This window comes from Sitophilus oryzae, unplaced genomic scaffold (assembly GCF_002938485.1).
Source record: "Sitophilus oryzae breed Bouriz unplaced genomic scaffold, Soryzae_2.0 scaffold_357_pilon_pilon, whole genome shotgun sequence".
Classification (NCBI taxonomy): domain Eukaryota; kingdom Metazoa; phylum Arthropoda; class Insecta; order Coleoptera; family Curculionidae; genus Sitophilus; species Sitophilus oryzae.
In genome coordinates this window covers 1,137,078-1,157,005 of record NW_022146926.1, presented here as the reverse complement: position 1 = coordinate 1,157,005, position 19,928 = coordinate 1,137,078, and the positions used below count along the sequence as shown (strand labels likewise).

General features: G+C 31.2%; 1 protein-coding gene across 1 annotated transcript; it reads right to left on the bottom strand.

The window, feature by feature from the left end:
* Positions 1–1,178: 1,178 nt before the first annotated feature.
* Positions 1,179–10,166, bottom strand: LOC115884791 (WD repeat-containing protein 60). Its single transcript, XM_030903472.1, is given in 7 exon segments — positions 1,179–1,401; positions 1,741–2,087; positions 2,350–2,608; positions 2,700–2,874; positions 3,227–4,111; positions 4,113–5,182; positions 9,463–10,166. Coding segments are annotated over 7 exon segments (2,874 nt in total). The 5' UTR covers positions 9,478–10,166; the 3' UTR covers positions 1,179–1,278.
* Positions 10,167–19,928: the final 9,762 nt, after the last annotated feature.

The following is a 19,928-nucleotide window of genomic DNA, read 5'->3' as shown; positions in this document are numbered from 1 at the left end:
AAAACTATTGTCTAAATATTCCCGAACAGCCGGGCAGTCATCCATTTGGTACCAAACTTCCTAATTTAATCCCCTAGCGGCATCATGTAAAGCAGGTAAAATATGATTTTCGAGTAGTTCCAAATAATATTCTGCATTTAAATTTTGCTTAAGAAATAATGGCCCGATAATATTGTGTCCGAATATCCCTGCCCAAATTGCGTCCTTGTTTCGACAAACCTGTGTTGGTTTTCTTTGTTCCAATATCGATAATTTTGAACAATGGGTTCATTATTTAAGGCAAACGTGCATTCGTCAGTAAAACATATGTTTTTTAAAAATTCCCTATCCGTGTTTATTCTTTCCATCATATCAAAACAAAACGCCTGCCGCCGTATTTCGTCCCCATCTCGTAGCTCTTGGTGCTTTTCATATTTGAAGGAATAGTATTTATGTCGTTTCAAAATTCGAAACGCTGTAGTGTGATCTATTCCTATTTCATCCTCAAGTTTCCTTGTGCTGATCTGCTGATCTTTCCATCGTTCTCTTCCACGCACAATAAAACTTCCAAGTCGGTATCATTTCTTGCATCTTCTCTTTGTTCCTGCCTTGCTTCACATCTGCAGTTATTTATTAGGGTATCTTTGGTCTCAAATCTCTGGATATTCCTTGCGATTGTAGATTTTCCAGGTATCGGTCTATTCGGATACAGAGCAGCAAACATGTCCGATACCTTTTGATAACTATTTCCTTGATAATTCCATTTAATCATCAATACTTTTTCTTCGGTAGTGTAATTCATGGCTAATATTTTCGATATAGGTATGAGTTTTTAATAATAATAATAATAAAGCACTAAATAGGTAAATTTCTGAAATGACAACTTCATTTGACAGTTATTTTTTACCTTGACTGGTGCTCATAAGTAAATACAGGGCCATAAGAAAGGAGAAATATTTAAAAAGAAATCGGCGATAACTCGTAAACGGGCTAATCAAAAATATCTAAAGTTATTTTTTTGAATGTGGGTTTTAGTGCTCTTCAATAAACCTAAATAGAATTATTCTCTAAAATAATTAGGGAAGCCAATAATTGACCCCATTAAAGGTATATACCCCCGGTATATTAAAGAAAAGACAAATTAACAAGTTCTAAAATTATATATTTTAATTTTAACTTATATAATATTTTTATGGGTTTACTTTAAGCGATTTACAAAATTCAAAAATATTCTCATATTTCAAGTATCGATGATACAATCTTCTTGAAGTTTTACTTAGAAAAAACATGGATAATTTTTCATAAACGATTGACATAATTAAAAAATATCTTCATATTTTCTTTATTGGTGTTAAAATCTTGCTGACTATACTCTTTGTTTAATATGTGTAAATGTATCTTTCCTTCACTGGTACCAATTATCTAAAACAAAATGTTTTAATTATGCAGAAAAATAGGACAGGTATAATAGGAAGGAGGTGATTAACTACAACTTTTATCTAAAAACTTTTTGTCTAAAATAGATTCTAATGGAATTGGGGACAATTTTTAAAATAGCCGAAATTTGTTTTTTTCGAGATATCTAGTAAGCCATGAACTTTTTCAAAAATCTGAAAGGCGCATATTTATGACCCCACAAAACCGCAATTCTTTCCCCATTTAACCGACTGTCTATCTCCAGTAGTTTCCGAGATACCCATAGAGAGCATCGTAGGAAACTCACCCTGTATTAGAGAAAAAAAAACATCTATCATAACTTACCATATATGAAAGACTTCGAGACTCGATATCCACAACAGGTGACAACTTCAAACAACTAATATCATCTTTAAAAGGAATAGAATATTCGGGAAACATATCACTTTTACCAAGGTTCCAAATATGTACAGTGTTTTTCGAATCCTTTGCATACAATATAAAAGGCATAGACGTTGACCATCTTACAATTTGTATACTAATATTATCAAGTTCGTCGCTGTTTCTCAAAACCATCAATGGTTTTTCTGACATTTTCGAATGTAAGGCTACACTTCCATTGTCACAACCAGTCAGAAAATAAGATGAGGAGAATGGGCAGGCTTCTAGACAAATAGCTGTCGATTTTGAATCTAAAAGAGAGAATATGTTAGAGAAGTTAATAAATACACATATTTGTGTGAGCTTTTTCAGCTAAACCTTAAAGTTTAGCTGAAGTGTACGTGTTTTTTTTAGTTTTTCCCTTTTTTACTTTTAGCCCTATTTTCACGAATTTTTTATCAAACTGTATATGGTTAATTGAAGGGTTATTTTTTATCCTAAGTTTAAAACACCCTGTGCAATAATTTCGAAACATTTTTTAAACCATGTGCATCTATCAATAACTTTACTGACCATTAGAGTATTTCTGTACATTATGCTTGACTTCATCAAGCGCGCAATGCAAAACGAATCCATAATTTGTGGAAATGTATGCATATCCATTCTGTATTAGTAGGTCCGTACATAGCATATCCGGCAACTCTGGATATTGATCTTGCAAATTTATAGCAATTATTTTAATTAGGCTAACGTCGTTCCTAGATCTTTTATTATCTACATCGATATATAAATTCCAGATTATAAGGTCGCCTTCTTCGGCCAAACTACACACCTATAAAAATGCATAGAATTTACTAATATCATTCTAATATCAAATTTTATCGTAGGAAAAAATAAAGATTAAATATTTTAAATATACTTACTTCGTTTGATTGACTTGAGTTAGAACCAATTTTACTTTTATCGTTGGTATCAATGCAGTATATTGTAACTACTTTGGATAAATGACTTGATCCAATAGTGGTAGTAAATGTTGGAGTTCCACTTAACATTTTGCTGAATCTATTTCTTTCTTTGGTATCCCAAATTAATACAGTTCTGAAAAAAAAAATTATGTAAATTATCCTTTTTTATTTACATTACTCATTTGGATATGATTCTCAATTTAACTATTTAAGTTTTAGATAATATACAGGGTGGTCCGAACTGTATTCCGGAAATAAAACAAAAATAAGTAAAAAAGTTAATAAATGTTTTGTTTTGGAGATACATAGGGTGTAGAAGTTTGATTTTTTCCAAATAATTTCTGAAGGAAAGTCAATATTTGGATTAAAATTGGTGTCTGCGAGTTTTTTCACTTGAGAAATTTAATTTTGATGTCAATATGACTCCTGCTTGTAGAGGGCACCACCCTGTATATTTATAAAAAAAAGAAATATTTATAAATTACCCATCTCTTTGTCCTGCAAATATGTAACTGCAATCTAACGTAGAAAATATGGCACATGAAATCTCTCCGTAGGAATTCAAAATTGTTTTTGGCTCATCCACATCTGATAAATCCCAGATGCATATTATTGATTTCAAATTATCTCTATTTTTTGTTTTCAAATGAACAGTTAATATTTTTCTTACGTTACTGTTAAAAATCGACATATTTACAAGCCTAGTGTCTTCCAGTACTTTTTCAGACGTATTAAATTCTATATAACCATCACTAAATGGCAATTCACGTTGATTTTTAAGAACATTTTCCAAACTTTTCATGTTTTCTTCCATTAAAAGTTCGGATACCACATCAGCTGCTTTGTTAAAAAATAAATTTAAACGACTTTCGTTATAACTTCGTATTATTTTATCTTCACATTTTATTATTTCGTTATTGTCGTAACCTACACCTAAAAATTCGTCTCTGTAATTCCTCCAAAAATGTTCCCTGTTTGTGTCAAAAGTTGAAAAAATAACAGGCATTTGAGTCCATTTTGTTTCCAATAATACAGTAACAGTTTGTGTTTCTTCAGATATATTGTCATCTCCTGTTTGTGACGAAGTCTGAACAGTATTACTTCTTCCGTAAGTTTTTATAAACTCATCATAAGGCACTGCCACTAAGTCAAGTAATGTAAAATTAACTGTATTGAGTTTGATCATATTTAGTATCTCTTCACCTCTCTTTTTTCGAACTATACTAGCCTTTCTTCGATCATATCGCTTTTTTGCATCAGCGAAATTAATAAACTGGAGTGATTTCTGTTCTTCAAACCCTTCATCGGGAAGAGATGGTAGATTGGTCTTTTCTTTAACACGATCGTTCACCAAATTAGGAGATTCCCTTCTCTATATTTTCTTTAATATGTTCTAAGATCTGTCTATGCTTAAATTCGGGTAACTCGAACGTACCCGAATCTAATTTTCTTTCATCGTCAGTTCCCGCAGAAGATGATCTTTTAGTATCTGTATAGGTAGTTAAAAAATTCTCATTACTATCCGATAAATCTGCAGCACTGCTACTCATAGAACTTGTTTCGGCTTTTGAAGCAATTCCCAAAAAACTAGAATTCTCGCTTGAAGAGTATGCTTCAAAATCCGATTCGTAAGATTCAAAATCATCCTCGTAATTTTCACTGCTTGAAACAGAAAGACTTGGTAATCGTTCTTCTACTTCCACAGCAGTTTGTTTAATTTTATCCTTTTTAGATATAGTTTTAACTGCAATTGGAGCTTCAGGACCTACGATATTTGAATTCACTATACTTCCTTTCCTCAAAGTCGCTGTTCGTGGTCTCTCAGACATAGAACTAGATTCGGGAGATGAGTTTCTTGTTATCGCCTTTGGCGTAACTATGTTTAATTCTTTAGAGTTTTCGGATATAAGCTTTTTACTTTTACTATTATTTATTTTGCTAGATTCAAGCTTCGCTCTAAAACTATCTCTACTTTTATTTCTATCACTATTATTTATTAACTTCGCAGCTATTCTATCTGGTTCCTTTTTATTTCTAATATTTGTAGAGCTGTTACTTTTTGAAGCACTTTCACTTAATGGCTTAGATTGAACATCCTGAATAGTTTTTAGAGCATTCGAATATAAATTTTTCGTAGGAAAATATTGAGTTTTCTTTACTCTGGTACTTGGAGGAGTTAGAGGCACATCTCGATTATTTGATTTGGTTTTGTCTTTTAAATTTGTAACACTGCTTCTCGGTGTACGGATGCTAGCTTTAGATTTGGACTCTGAACTGGTTTTCGATGAACTAATAAGTTTTTCTTCCGTACTTTTCTTGTATATGCTTTTCTTTTGTAATTCTTTAGTTTTATTAGTAACTTCTTCAGGGCTCTCTTTATTAGATAGATTTTTATCTGATGTTCTTTTCTTTTGTATTGTAGTCGATTTTTTTGAAACATCCTAAAAAATTGTTTAATAAAATATAATGAATAATATTTTATGCTATCTATATCGAATGTTTCTCAAAAGGTGGTCACACACCCCAATAACTGTTTTGTTTTTTTTCAGATAAAAAACCGAGATTTGGTATGTTAGTATTTGACATAAATTAGGATTCATTGACGTATTCATAGCTCAGTTTTTTTGAAATGGAACGAAGGTGGCTCATTACCATATTTAAAAAATGCATTTTTTTAGAAATAATTTGGTATCACAAACTTATTTTTAGTTAGTTTAGGTATTTCGAGTCAAATTGTCGTTATTCGATATGTGAAAATGTCAAAAGTTGACATATGATATGTCATTCTATTCAGAGTGTAATCATAGATAAATGCAACAAGTTTAGATTGGAAAGCCCGTAAAAATTTTAGGTCGCGAAATTATTTTGGGTCGCGACCGTTATACGCGATCTGGCGCTGCTATAGCGGTCGCTAAGAACAACGGCAAACACAAACAGAAATAATTTTCTCTTGTCAAAGTCAGAATCTTCAAAAGTCATAATAATCTTTCAAAATCTAAACCGCTCTCATTAAAGAAATTCCGAAAAGTGTTTATAGCGTTCATTTTCAAAGTAATTATTGCTATCTTGTGAGTTTAATTCAAGTTTTATTTACTCCAACCGGTGATAATTGTGAAAAAGTGGCATTAAAACTTAAAAAGCTGTGCTGTGAACTGTGAACTGTGAACAGCAAAAACTATCGTGGATCATGGCATAACGTCGGTTTCCAATGTTTCATAGGTATTTCATACATGCGTCCTTATATAAAATAAAGTTTCTTGTATGCAACACACTGTATTTTATTTATAAAATTAAACGAAAATAATAATAAATTTGAATAAACAATATATGGCGATATAATTCCGGAAAAAGCCGAACCGCTCCGATATTTTCAAAAGATTTGGGTCGCGACCGTTGCAAGAACAGCGCCAAATAGTGTTTACATTGTCCTTATGGGCACTTTCCAATCTAAACTTGTTTCATTTATCTATGAGTGTAATTTTCTATCAAATAAAGTAAAGAAATACCGACGGGGTCATTTCAAAAATCAAAAGTTGTAGTGATTTCCGGTAAAACAGGATGTGACTGAAAACAATTATTGAATACGTCAATGAATCCCTGATTTATGTCATATACTAATGTACCAAATTTGGTTTTTTTATATGAAAAAATTAAAAAGTTATAAGAACACTTTCGAAAAGGTTTCAACATATGATATCCAAAAAAATGATAGAACATACAATTAACTCGTGAATTAAAATGACATACGTGTCTGTCACTATCACTGATCCTCTCCTTGAACAGACTATATAGCAACACAAGTATCGTCAAAATAACAAACCAAGAAATTTTCACGTGATGAAAGGGTTTTATGCTGAGACTTTGACAGTTACAAAAACTTGTATGGAATTTGTCATAATAATTTTTTCTGTCATTATCAAAGCACGCTTGATCATAATATGTATGCGATGTTTATTTGTGCTGTCTAAGTTAATTTGTATTTAATTACAGAATTTATTAAGAAATTAGTTACAGTTTACAGTGGATTACTAATTAAGTAGGTTTTTATAATTAACTAGGTTTTTATAATTAGAAATAAATAAATATTAATATATTTACTTATGGCAATAAATTCTTAGATTTAAAAAAAGAAGTTCTTAGAAGACTAATAATTAAAATAACTAAAAGATTTAATATTAGTTACACACGCATATTTTTTAAACTATTATGTATGTTTATAAAGGTTATATATCATTATGCAAACTTGATATTGCCAATGATTAAGGAATTATATTCAGACTTATTTAGAAAAAAAATATACTCTTTAAGCATATAAATGCTTATTAGAAATTTTCAATGTTGATTGAATACAATGATTGCTTTGTCATGATTTGATCATATTACAGAGCACTTATGAGAAATACCTATACCGGGTGCGTCTTAAAAGTGGCTCACCCCCTATAACTTTTTTATTTTTTCAAATAAAAAAAAGAAATTTGGTATGTTAGTATACGACATAAATTAGGATTGGTTGACGTATTCAATTGTTGTTGGTCATTTCCTCTTTCACCGGAAATGACTACAACTTTTGATTTTTAAATGGGACCGTCGGTATGTTTCTTTGAATAAGAAGACTAAGGAAGGAGCATAATGCTATCCATGTATTCATGCATGGTGGGCGGAAAAGCCACCATAAAAGCTCTCTAGGGTGGGGATCCTTGACAGTTCTGTTTAACGATTCATTTGACACATCTGAATTTGATTTGAAATTTTGTGAATTTGTCAGTCTTTACGGAGCTTATTTTATGTTATTTATTATTTATTCTACTACTGATAGTTGTATAAAGGTAGTAAATCTAGATGGAAATTGTGGCAGAACTTAAATTAACAGTGACACTATCGCGATTTATCGAAAAAGACTCTAAATAGTTGGTTGTGTAGCGTGCGGTAGATCTCGGCAAAAATTGAGTGAAATGATGGAACAACTTTTCGCTAGTAAGTGACTATATAATATATATACGTGTAGTAAACCGATCATTTATGAAATTCACTTAAATTAACTAAATTATATATTTTTCTTGCATTTTTAGCTTTTATTTATTACTTGTCAAAGATTAGATGTCAAAGAATTTAGATACGTTAATTTGACTTACCTGTTTCAGTAGCGTATCGGATGTTTGTGTTAATAAATACTTATTATAACTTATCTATTTTTATTAGAATTTTATATTTTTATAACAATTTTAATAACTACCAACATTTATTTCACAACGTAAAATAAAACAACAAATTATTGAGTCTACCCCACGTCTACCTTACATCATAGTTTTACATTTTATAAATAAAATTAGAACGACACTGATAAACCGGAATTTAAGTCGGCCATATTTGAGGCCCATCGCGGTGTACCTAAGATTTTTGATATGCTCCTTCCTTAGTCTTCTTATTCAAAGGTATGTTTTTACTTTATTCGATAGAAAATGACATTCTGAATAGAATGACATATCATATGTCAACTTTTGACATTTTCGCATATTCCATTATAATATTCGTTTATTTCAAATTGTAACATGCGGTTCATAACGAGAATACCAAGTGTGGTACCAAATTATTCGTTTAAAAATGCCTTTTCCAAATATGCTAATGAGCCACCCTCGTTCCATTTGAAAAAATTGAGATATGATTACAAATATGATTTGGGCATTTTTTAATGGCCAAGACAAGACAGTAAAAACATTACACGATCAAATATATATCTTTCCAAGACTCCTTGATTAAAAATTAGTGTTTTTAACAGAGCCATGGCACTCTAGATCCAAATTTAAAATTTAATTTAGTTTTAAGCGAGAATCAAAAGTTGACATATAATATGTCATTCTATTCAGAATGTCATTTGCTATCGAATAAAGTAAAGAATACTGAGGGTGCCATTTAAATATCAAAAGTTGTAGTCATTTCCGGTGAAACAGGAAGTGACCAAAAAAAAATTGAATACGTCAATCAATCCTAATTTATGTCATATACCAACATACCAAACCTCGTTTTTTTATCTGAAAAAATAAAAAAGTTATAGGTGTGAGGCACTTTTTAGACGCACCCGGTATACATAGTTCATTTTAATATTAGAAATTTTAATGTTATCACAATAAGTACAAAATACACATACACCGGGTGGTGTATATAAAAATATAACCTTGTTTCCTTTATCAATGAGTACAACAAATTACATTTAACAATGATAAAATCATTAAGATATGTAGAATTTTTGCTGGTTGTGCATTATTGTTATCTGTTCAATTTTAATTTGAAAATAAATGCAGTTTTTGTTAAATTAATTAAAATCGGCTTGTCCAAAATTGTTCAAATTTGGCACAGCCATACACAGACTTTTAAAAAATTATTTACGACTTTGCTGTAGAAGTAACAAGAGAGCCAATATTTGGACAGTCTAAAATTTGCATGGGATTTCCTATGTTCCCACCGATGATGTATACAATTTAAAGTTTATACAAGTTTATACCATGTTTATGTTTCTTACGTATTAGACAGTTATTATTAGCCATCATATTTCTTTATTATTATTTCAGTTATATTAATTTATTATCTCAATTTGTAATAATTTAGATATAATTTAAAGTATGTATCAAAAATAAAAATATACATAACGACATATCCTATGGACATATGCGAGGCCTGCCATTTAAATTGTATCCAAGAGATTGTTATCTAAAATATAACTTACCTTTCTCGTAGACATATAAACTTAAAAAAAAAACTTAAAACACCTTACTTAAAAACAAGAAATCGATTTGTTGACGTGTATTTTGACAAAATATGTATGTATGTCATTCCGACTTACAACAAACCAAAAACTGAACTGAATTACGAAAATAATCAATATGAAAAACCTTTGCATGGTCTAGTGGATAGGGGTAAAACGCGCAGGTTAGATACCTAATTTAAAATTATATTCAGACTACGTAATAGAATTGATCCAACGAAATGTAAAAAATACAAACTTTCTTATAAATAATTTATTTTACTTTATATAGGTACACACTAAATAAGACAGTCCTGTTTTTGAAACTAATACATATATCACAGTTTCTTTACCCTAGTTATTTAACTTATGTTTTATATTTAAAGTAGGTATGTATATCAGGAAATCCTAAACTAATACAATTTGGTATAGAGCAGAGAGAAACTAATAACTAAAGTGAAAGGGCTTGTGGAATAGGGCATTTCGTAGACAAGTTCATTTCACCGCGCATCCCAGACGCGCAGAGCGTTTAGGCAAAAAAGGAAGTTTCCAACTTTGCAAGTTAAACATTTGACAGGATTAATTAGATTGTCAGTAGCTTTTTCTATTTCTTAGTTCTAGAAGGAGATAACTAAAATCTGTTGATAATCGGAGCAAATCGGAGTAATAAATTGTTTTTGACTGAATGTGCCTGTTCTTTTAGCTTGTCAGAAGAGAAGATTATTGTCATTATTGATTATTTCAAGATTATTTCAGATTCCACGATTATTCGGCATTTTTGTAATTTTTGTTTTGTGGTTGAGACCTAGACAAAACGTTTCCTTTAAAGGTAAGTTTTATCTCGGTAATTATTTTAACATACCTAATAGTAATAGTTTGTGCACATAATAATCGTACATTGCTAATTTAATTTTTTTAAATTAAAACATCACATTCTTTTCTGATACCTATGGAACGACAAGGTATTATACCTGGTATTATTTCCAGTAATACAAATTATTTTCTTCAACTGCTAGGTTCTTGTTATAGAATAAAGACTATCAAAAACATTGAATACCTACGGGGTACCTAATGATACTCTGTGCGAGCTCCCAACCGTGCTTCCCTGTTCACTCCCAACCAAGTTAGATAAAAAAGATACTGAAGATTGCAGCCTTGAGTTGGAGTATGGCAAGGAGTCTGGAGTTAAATAAATTATTATGTTCCTACACAGTATTTTATTTATAGGTTTTAATGCTTTAAAGTCTAATAATAAATTTTCGTTGTCAACAAAATAATCTAAAAAAACTACGAAGATTTCTTATTATAAACTTGAAAGATTAAGATTTGGTTCAAATATACAAATTTTAAATTTTTGGCGCCAGTATATAGGTATGAATACAACCTACTATATCGATAATGCGCTCATAGTTTCAACACAGTCTTCAAAAATTAACGTTGATCGGTCTCTCTCACTTTAGTTATTAGTGTTCTCTCTGGTATAGAGTATAGGGAGTATAAATAATAAATAAAATATTTTTAGGACATTTAAATGACAAAGAAAATTTAGAAAAATATACAGGGTGATTCAGATTTTACTAGAATAACTTCAGGTATCGATAGAACGATAGGTGCCCGGTGGCGTAGAGGTACAGGCTCTCGTCTACCAATCTCAAGGTAGTGGGTTCGATTCCCACACCCGGCATTGCATCAGCCGACTATTTTTATTAAAATAAAAATAGTTTGGGTACCTAGGTCGACTCGGCCTTAAATGAGTACTTGGGATTCACAATCCTGAGGTAACAATTAACTACTCCCAAGGCGTTGAATGCTATATACGGGAGCTATTATTATTATCGATAGAACGAACCGAAATAATGAGAGTTTGTATTATAAACCATACCAAAGAGTAGATAAGACAAGAGACGACAGTTCGCGCGGTACCTTTCATGTTTGAGTGGTGGGGAGAGTGACCTCGTCTCGCTTGTCCCTTTAAATTTTCGTAATTTTTTCGCGGGAAATTTGAAATAGACTATTATTAAAACTTACCTGTATAGCTTATAAATAGTTACTGTATGGGTAAAGAAATAAATAGAAACGAAAAAAAAATGAGTTTTCTAAATATTATATAAAATACATTATAATTAGAAACATGTTTGTCGGGGAATAAAGATAATAAAAGTAATATTTTGTATATCGTTGGTAAACAAGATAAAGTGACCAAGTCGATTTGTAAAAAATGTTTTATTTACTTGTATTTTTTTTACATATGGACTTGAACAAGTGTAATATCACAATGTGGAGTTTATGTACAAAAAAATAGAGTTGCTCAATTTTTTTGTAAACATATATTACAAGCTTCTAACCATGTCTTTGATCTATGGATTACATTTAGTTTAATAACATAATTATATAGTATATTTCTATAAAAATACTTTTCAGGATCCTTTGGAAAAGAGTGAAATATTATGTTTGTCGAAAAATAAGACCTATTTTTGCAGTCTTTATAAGCACACACATTGCCACCATCTCGTCTTTTCCTGCTCTACTCGTGTCCTGTTCAGTATTCATATTTAACAATAATTACAAATTGGTACGCAACAAAAACGATACTAAAATTAAACCTTAAAAACTCTCAAAACGATAATATATCGAAAAACTCTTAAAACACACTTTAAAAAGGCAGAAATGCAAGAAAACAACTAATCAGATTTGTTTATGTTTAAGCCTGTTTAGCAAAGCTGATTAGCGTCCTAAAATCATAGGTTAGATTAAATAAAATACGCCGTTGTCAGATTTTGAGATTTTATCTGTTTATCTTTGAAATCGATCAACTTAGTCATTCTGTTTCTTTGATATTATCAGTACATTGCGAAAAAAGAACCTAAACCAACCTAAACTAAAAATTTACATTTCCGTATTAACATACGTTACTTATATCCTTCTTATATTATTAATTTATTTTCAGAAAATCTTGTTTATTTTTCAAAGAAATATACTTGGCAACAGACAAAATGGGACTTGACGGGACCTTTAAATTTTAATATATCTGCGTCTCTCTCGCGAAATTCGACTTCTTTGTTCACTGTCGTCTCTTGTCTTATCTACTCTTTGACCATACTTCAAAAACGCTTCCGCTTGGAGTAAAATGGCGCCAAAATTTGAATTAAGTTCTCCAAGACATGCTGCTAATTAAGTAACAATTTTCGAACGCAGCTGAGCTATGTCCGGAATTTTGTGGAATATCTCGAAAACTACGCGACATATAAAAAAAAATTAAGAACAAGAAAAGTTAGTAAAAAGACGGAAGGTACATCAGAAAAAAATAGAAATTTATCCAGTTGCGTGCGACAAAAAAGTTCTACAAGGTTCCGTGCAGTTGACACTCACAGAAACAACACCCATTTTTTTTCCACACATATCAGCCACGTTGCCCCACGAGTAACAAAATAAAAACCGAAAAATAATTCAAACTTTGGCGCCATTTTACTCCAAGCGGAAGCGTTTTTGGAGTATGGTTTATAATAAAAACTATCATTATTTCCGTTAGTTCTATCGAGATACCTGAAGTTATTCTAGTAAAATCTGAACCACCCTGTATACAAACTATTTATAATTTGTATCATTACCTTTTATCTATCCATAACTGATTCAATAATTTCTCAAAGATTTTTAAAATGTACAGGGTGTTCCTTCATGACATGTTAATTTTTAAGGGCGTGATCCTTGGACCTATTCTAAGAAAAAAACTTCATAATCTGAATGTATGTCCTAAACATCTAAATTTCTGACTGGGTGGTAAATTTTTCTAAAAAAAACTTTTTTTCATAATAACTCTGATTTTATTGCAGGTATCTTTATGAAATTTGATACACGTCTTCTATTCATCAAAATACAATTTTTTGTGTACAAAGAATTTTATTTATTTCAACCAGTGTCGTCCATACGGATTTTACATTGAATATTTTTAGAGAAAAAAGTGGTACACCACTGACTTCTCTTAAAATAAAAATTATTTTCAAAATCTCCATTCATTTCTAAACATTTTTTGTCTCTTGATTTTTTTCGTTCGGCACATAGTTTTTGTTTAAAAAATTAAAATCAAGTTAATTCGTTTATTTCAGGGTCAAATCGCAAAAAAATGTGATGCGACGACAAGAACGGTAAACTAATAAGCCGTTCGCCTCTTCCCGCGCTTCAGCTGACAGTTGTGACGTCATTGTAGTCCTTGTCATGATAGTGTGTATTATTAGTTGCCTATGGTAAACTTTTAAAAATAACAGCTGAGAAATTTTGAGTTAATTATTTTGTCAATTTTAAATGCGAAAAAGGTGTCTTTAAAGTTTTTAGAGTTATAGAGTGTGTAAATACGTTCATTTTGTGTTGTGGATTGAGACAAAGTGCTTACTAAGTGCCCACGATATTGTTTATTAATTATTTGCAAGCAAAATATGGAAGTGCTTTAAAAAGAATGCCTGCAAAAGGTGATGCCGGTAACTGCTGGTCTTAAAAATGCATTATCCGAGTAATTAATACGATTTATACAGTTAATTTTCTATACTGCATACATATAAGGTGTTTAAATAAATAAACTAAATAATGATCGTTTAGCATCCGGCAACCAATAATGCACGTGTGTGTATTATTGGTTGCCGGATAAGGACTAATTAATTGCTAATAACCATGACAAGGACTACAATGACGTCACAAAGCGAGGAGTTTTCGCATGCACCTGGCGGACATTTGGTTGAATGAGCAGTCCTATTACCCCAGTGCAGTTATGACATTCACCATGTTGAAATTGCAAAAACTTTTAGAAAGCTGCGACCACTGAAAATAGTTAGCCTTAGTAACCCTTATTAACATACTAAAAGTCCCCATTTGTCCGATGTGTGCGTCATCAAAAAAAATCGGCCGCCATCTTGAATTTTGGTATACTTTTTAGGAAAAAATGTAAATAACTCGAAAACGGTTTGTTATAGCGAAAAACTTCAAGAGGTAAAAATTAAAGAGAATAAAAAACTCTATTAGAATCGATAAAAAATAGTTTATTATCCTAACGTAATGACGTACAAAAAATTTTGAAAATCGCGCGAGCAATTTTTAAAAGGAATCACCGAAATGCAATGTACTAATTTTTTAAGCTTATTAACAAATAACATGGATATTTAGCATCAATTCAACTGAAATACAATCCTTGTAACATTTTCAAGAAATATTTTTTATTGGTGGGTTAATAATATTTCAAAATTAACAAAAATTGTAAAAGTTATCCTTTACTAAATACATGTGTACTAATAATGTGCGAAAGCAGTCTCCACCTTGTCCCGGTCGGGGCTATTTGCGCTTAAACCAAGGTCTTATTGTTACCATTTTGTAAACAACTTGTTTTTAAAAATACAGTGACAGTTTGAAAAATTAGCCACCAGGTTGGAAGAAAAAAATCAAATGTAATGTAAACTGGCGACTTTCAAAACGTTGCAAAAAAATCCTCATCTGCGACAAATTACATCCATTTTTTATCATTATTATTTATTTTCATTATATGGTCGACATAGGCTAGCAAAAGATTTAGATCAGTTGAGGTATTTTAAATATAAAGCCCTTACATCTCGTCAGGTACTTATAGTAAAAATTTTGATTTAGCTACCTTACCTCCAACAACTAACGCAGCTGAAAATCATTATTATAGGACCTATTTATAAATCCAGTATTGGCTAAATAACGGAGAACAGGCAACAGAATGTGGATGGAGTAAAAAAACGGATACCTTAGTTCCAACAACAATGTCAAACGCAGTGGCACCAGAATTTGTATTGAAAATGATTTACTGTAATTGCAAATCTGGATGTAATAAACTATGTACCATTGCGATAAAAAAATAGTACAAGAATTAGTAGTCCCAGATGGAAGTCCTGGTCTATAAGGATATTTGAATTATATTGAATTTTGGATTTAGCCAACAACACTGTTTTTTTTTGTTGATTCCTAATGCATCTGCAATGTCCCTTATGGGAAACCCATCCCTTAAACGCGTAAATATAATCGATTTTTGCTCTGAAGTTAAAGGCATTTTTAAAAAATTACGTGACACTGACACCAGAATATAGAATCAGCGGATTAAGTCATATTTTGTTGTACTATTTTTTTTAATCGGAATGGTACATGTTTATAATCCAATATGCCATGTTCATGCTTGTGTGGTAACTGTAATGGTATTTCTTGCGAGAACAAACAAATATCGGTCGATGAAGAACAAATCGAATAAAATTGTAAATTTCATTTTTTTTTCTAGAGAGGACAGTTTGAAAAGTTAGGTTACAAGTTGGTAACACATTTTTATTAAAATGCTCATAATTTGAATTATTGTTATTCGATTTGTAGGGGTATATTTATAATGTATTTATCATAATGAAAAAGTGTTAAGATCTTAGGTTAAGATCGTAGATGATATTAATGTCAAGTTCAGAAAATCTTGTTTATTTTTCAAAGAAATATACTTGGCAACAGACAAAATGGGACTTGATGGGACCTTTAAATTTTAATATATCTGCGTCTCTCTCGCGAAATTCGACTTCTTTGTTCACTGTCGTCTCTTGTCTTATCTACTCTTTGACCATACTTCAAAAACGCTTCCGCTTGGAGTAAAATGGCGCGAAAATTCGAATTAAGTTCTCCAAGACATGCTGCTAATTAAGTAACAATTTTCGAACGCAGCTGAGCTATGTCCGGAATTTTGTGGAATATCTCGAAAACTACGTGACATATAAAAAAAATTAAGAACAAGAAAAGTTAGTAAAAAGACGGAAGGTATCAGAAAAAAATAGAAATTTACCCAGTGGCGTGCGACAAAAAACTTCTACAAGGTTCCGTGCAGTTGACACTCACAGAAACAACACCCATTTTTTTTCCACACATATCAGCCACGTTGCCCCACGAGTAACAAAATAAAAACCGAAAAATAATTCAAATTTTGGCGAAATTTTACTCCAAGCGGAAGCGTTTTTGGAGTATGGTTTATAATAAAAACTATCATTATTTCCATTAGTTCTATCGAGATACCTGAAGTTATTCTAGTAAAATCTGAATCACCCTGTATACAAACTATTTATAATTTGTATCATTACCTTTTATCTATCCATAACTGATTCAATAATTTCTCAAAGATTTTTAAAATATACAGGGTGTTCCTTCATGACATGTTAATTTTTAAGGGCGTGGTCCTTGGACCTATTCTAAGAAAAAAACTTCATAATCTGAATGTATGTCCTAAACATCTAAATTTCTAACTGGGTGGTAAATTTTTCTAAAAAAAACTTTTTTTCATAATAACTCTGATTTTATTGCAGGTATCTTTATGAAATTTGATACACGTCATCTATGCATCAAAATACAATTTTTTGTGTACAAAGAATTTTATTTATTTCAATCAGTGCCGTCCATACGGATTTTAGATTGAATATTTTTGGAGAAAAAAGTGGTACACCACTGACTTCTCTTAAAATAAAAATTATTTTCAAAATCTCCATTCATTTCTAAACATTTTTTGTCTCTTGATTTTTTTCGTTCGGCGCATAGTTTTTGTTTAAAAAATTAAAATCAAGTTAATTCGTTTATTTCAGGGTCAAATCGCAAAAAAATGTGATGCGGCTAGGGTTCCCAACTTGAGCATCGGCGATTCCGGGACAATTATTTTTAAGCTTTTAAATAATTGAAACAAAACATTAAATATTAGAAATTAAAATATATTATGTGTGTAGTACACACTTTTTTAGTTTCCAGGTCCCGGCCAAGACAAAACTTTCGCCGGGACAAACTTTCTGATTCCTGGTTAATCCCGGCCAAACCGGGACGGTTGGGAACCCTAGATGCGGCGACAAGAACGGTAAACTATGTACGTTCGCCTCTTCCCGCGCTTCAGCTGACAGTTGTGACGTCATTGTAGTCCTTGTCATGATAGTGTGTATTATTAGTTGCCTACGGTAAACTTTTAAAAATAACAGCTGAGAAATTTTGAGTTAATTATTTTGTCAAATTTAAATGCGAAAAAGGTGTCTTTAAAGTTTTTAGAGTTATAGAGTGTGTAAATACGTTCATTTTGTGTTGTGGATTGAGACAAAGTGCTTACTAAGTGCCCACGATATTGTTTATTAATTATTTGAAAAGCAAAATGTGGAAGTGCTCTAAAAAGAATGCCTGCAAAAGGTGATGCCGATAACTGCTGGTCTTAAAAATGCATTATCCGAGTAATTAATACGATTTATACAGTTAATTTTCTATACTCCATACATATAAGGTGTTTAAATAAATAAACTAAATAATGAACGTTTAGCATCCGGCAACCAATAATGCGTGTGTGTATTATTGGTTGCCGGATAAGGATAATTAATTGCTAATAACCATGACAAGGACTACAATGACGTCACAAAGCGAGGAGTTTCGCATGCACCTGGCGGACATTTGGTTGAATGAGCAGTCCTATTACCCCAGTGCAGTTATGACATTCACCATGTTGAAATTGCAAAAATTTTTAGAAAGCTGCGACCACTGAAAATAGTTAGCCTTAGTAACCCTTATTAACATACTAAAAGTCCCCATTTGTCCGATGTGTGCGTCATCAAAAAAAATCGGCCGCCATCTTGAATTTTGGTACTTTTTGGGAAAAAATGTAAATAACTCGAAAACGGTTTGTTATAGCGAAAAACTAGAAGAGGTAAAAATTAAAGAGAATAAAAAACTCTATTAGAATCAGTAAAAAATAGTTTATTATCCTAACTCAATGACGTACAAAAAAATTTTGAAAATCGATCAATTTTTAAAAGGAATCACCGAAATGCAAATTACTAATTTTTTAAGCTTATTAACAAATAACATGAATATTTAGCATCAATTCAACTGAAATACAATCCTTGTGACATTTTCAAGAAATATTTTTCATTCGTGGGTTAATAATATTTCAAAATTAACAAAAATTGTCAAAGCTATCCTTTACTAAATACATGTGTAATAATAATGTGCGAAAGCAGTCTCCACCTTGTCCCTGTCGGGGCTATTTGCACTTAAACCAAGGTCTTATTGTTACCATTTTGTAAACAACTTGTTTTTAAAAATACAGTGACAGTTTGAAAAATTAGGCTACAGGTTGGAAGAAAAAAATAAAATGTAATGTAAACTGGCGACTTTCAAAACGTTGCAAAAAGATCCTCATCTGCGACAAATTCATTCGTTTTTTTTAGATCTTGCAGCACAAAAATCTTAGCTAGTCGAAGCTGGAAATACATTCATATTTTCATTATATGGTCGACATAGGCTAGCAAAAGATTTAGATCAGTTGAGGTATTTTAAATACAAAGCCCTTACATCTCGTCAGGTACTTATGTAAAAATTTTGAACGCAGCTGAAAATCATTATTATAGGACCTATTTATAAATGCAGTATTGGCGAAATAACGGAGAAGAGGCAACAGAATGTGGATGGAGTAAAAAAACGGATACCTTAATTCCAACAACAATGTCAAACGCAGTGGCACCAGAATTTGTATTGAAAATGATTTACTGTAATTGCAAATCTGGATGTAATAAACTATGTACCATTGCGATAAAAAAAATAGTACAAGAATTATTAGTCCCAGATGGAACTCGTGGTCTATAAGGATATTTGAATTATATTGAATTTTGGATTTAGCCAACAACACTGTTTTTTTGTTTATCGTTAATGCATCTGCAATGTCCCTTATGGGAACCCCATCCCTTAATCGCGTAAATATAATCGATTTTTGCTCTGAAGTTAAAGGCACTTTTTAAAAATTACGTGACACTGACACAAGAATATAGACCAGCAGATTAAATCATATTTTGTTGTACTATTTTCTTTTAATCGCAATGGTACATGTTTAAAATCCAATATGCCATGTTCATGCTTGTGTGGTAACTGTAATAGTAGTTCTTGCGAGAACAAACAAATATCTGGCGATGAAAAACAAATCGAATAAAATTGTAAATTTCATTTTTTTTCTAGATATGACAGTTTGAAAAGTTAGGTACAAGTTAACACATTTTTATTAAAATGGTCATAATTTGAATTATTGTTATTCGATTTGTAGGGGTATGTTTATAATGTATTTATCATAATGAAAAAGTGTTAAGATCTTAGGTTAAGATCGTGGATGATATTTATGTCAAAAAGACATTCGCAAGTAGTTATTACATTTTATTTTTTTCTTCCAACTGTAGCCTAATTTTTCAAACTGTCACTGTATTTTCAAAAACGAGTTGTTCACAAAATGGTAACAAAAAAACCTTGGTTTAAGTGCAAATAGCCCCGACCGGAACAAGGTGGAGGCTGCTTTCGCACATTATTAGCACACATGTATTGAGTAAAGGATAGCTTTGACAATTTTTGTTAATTTTGAAATATTTTTAAACCACCAATAAATATTTCTTGAAAATGTCACAAGGACTGTATTTCAG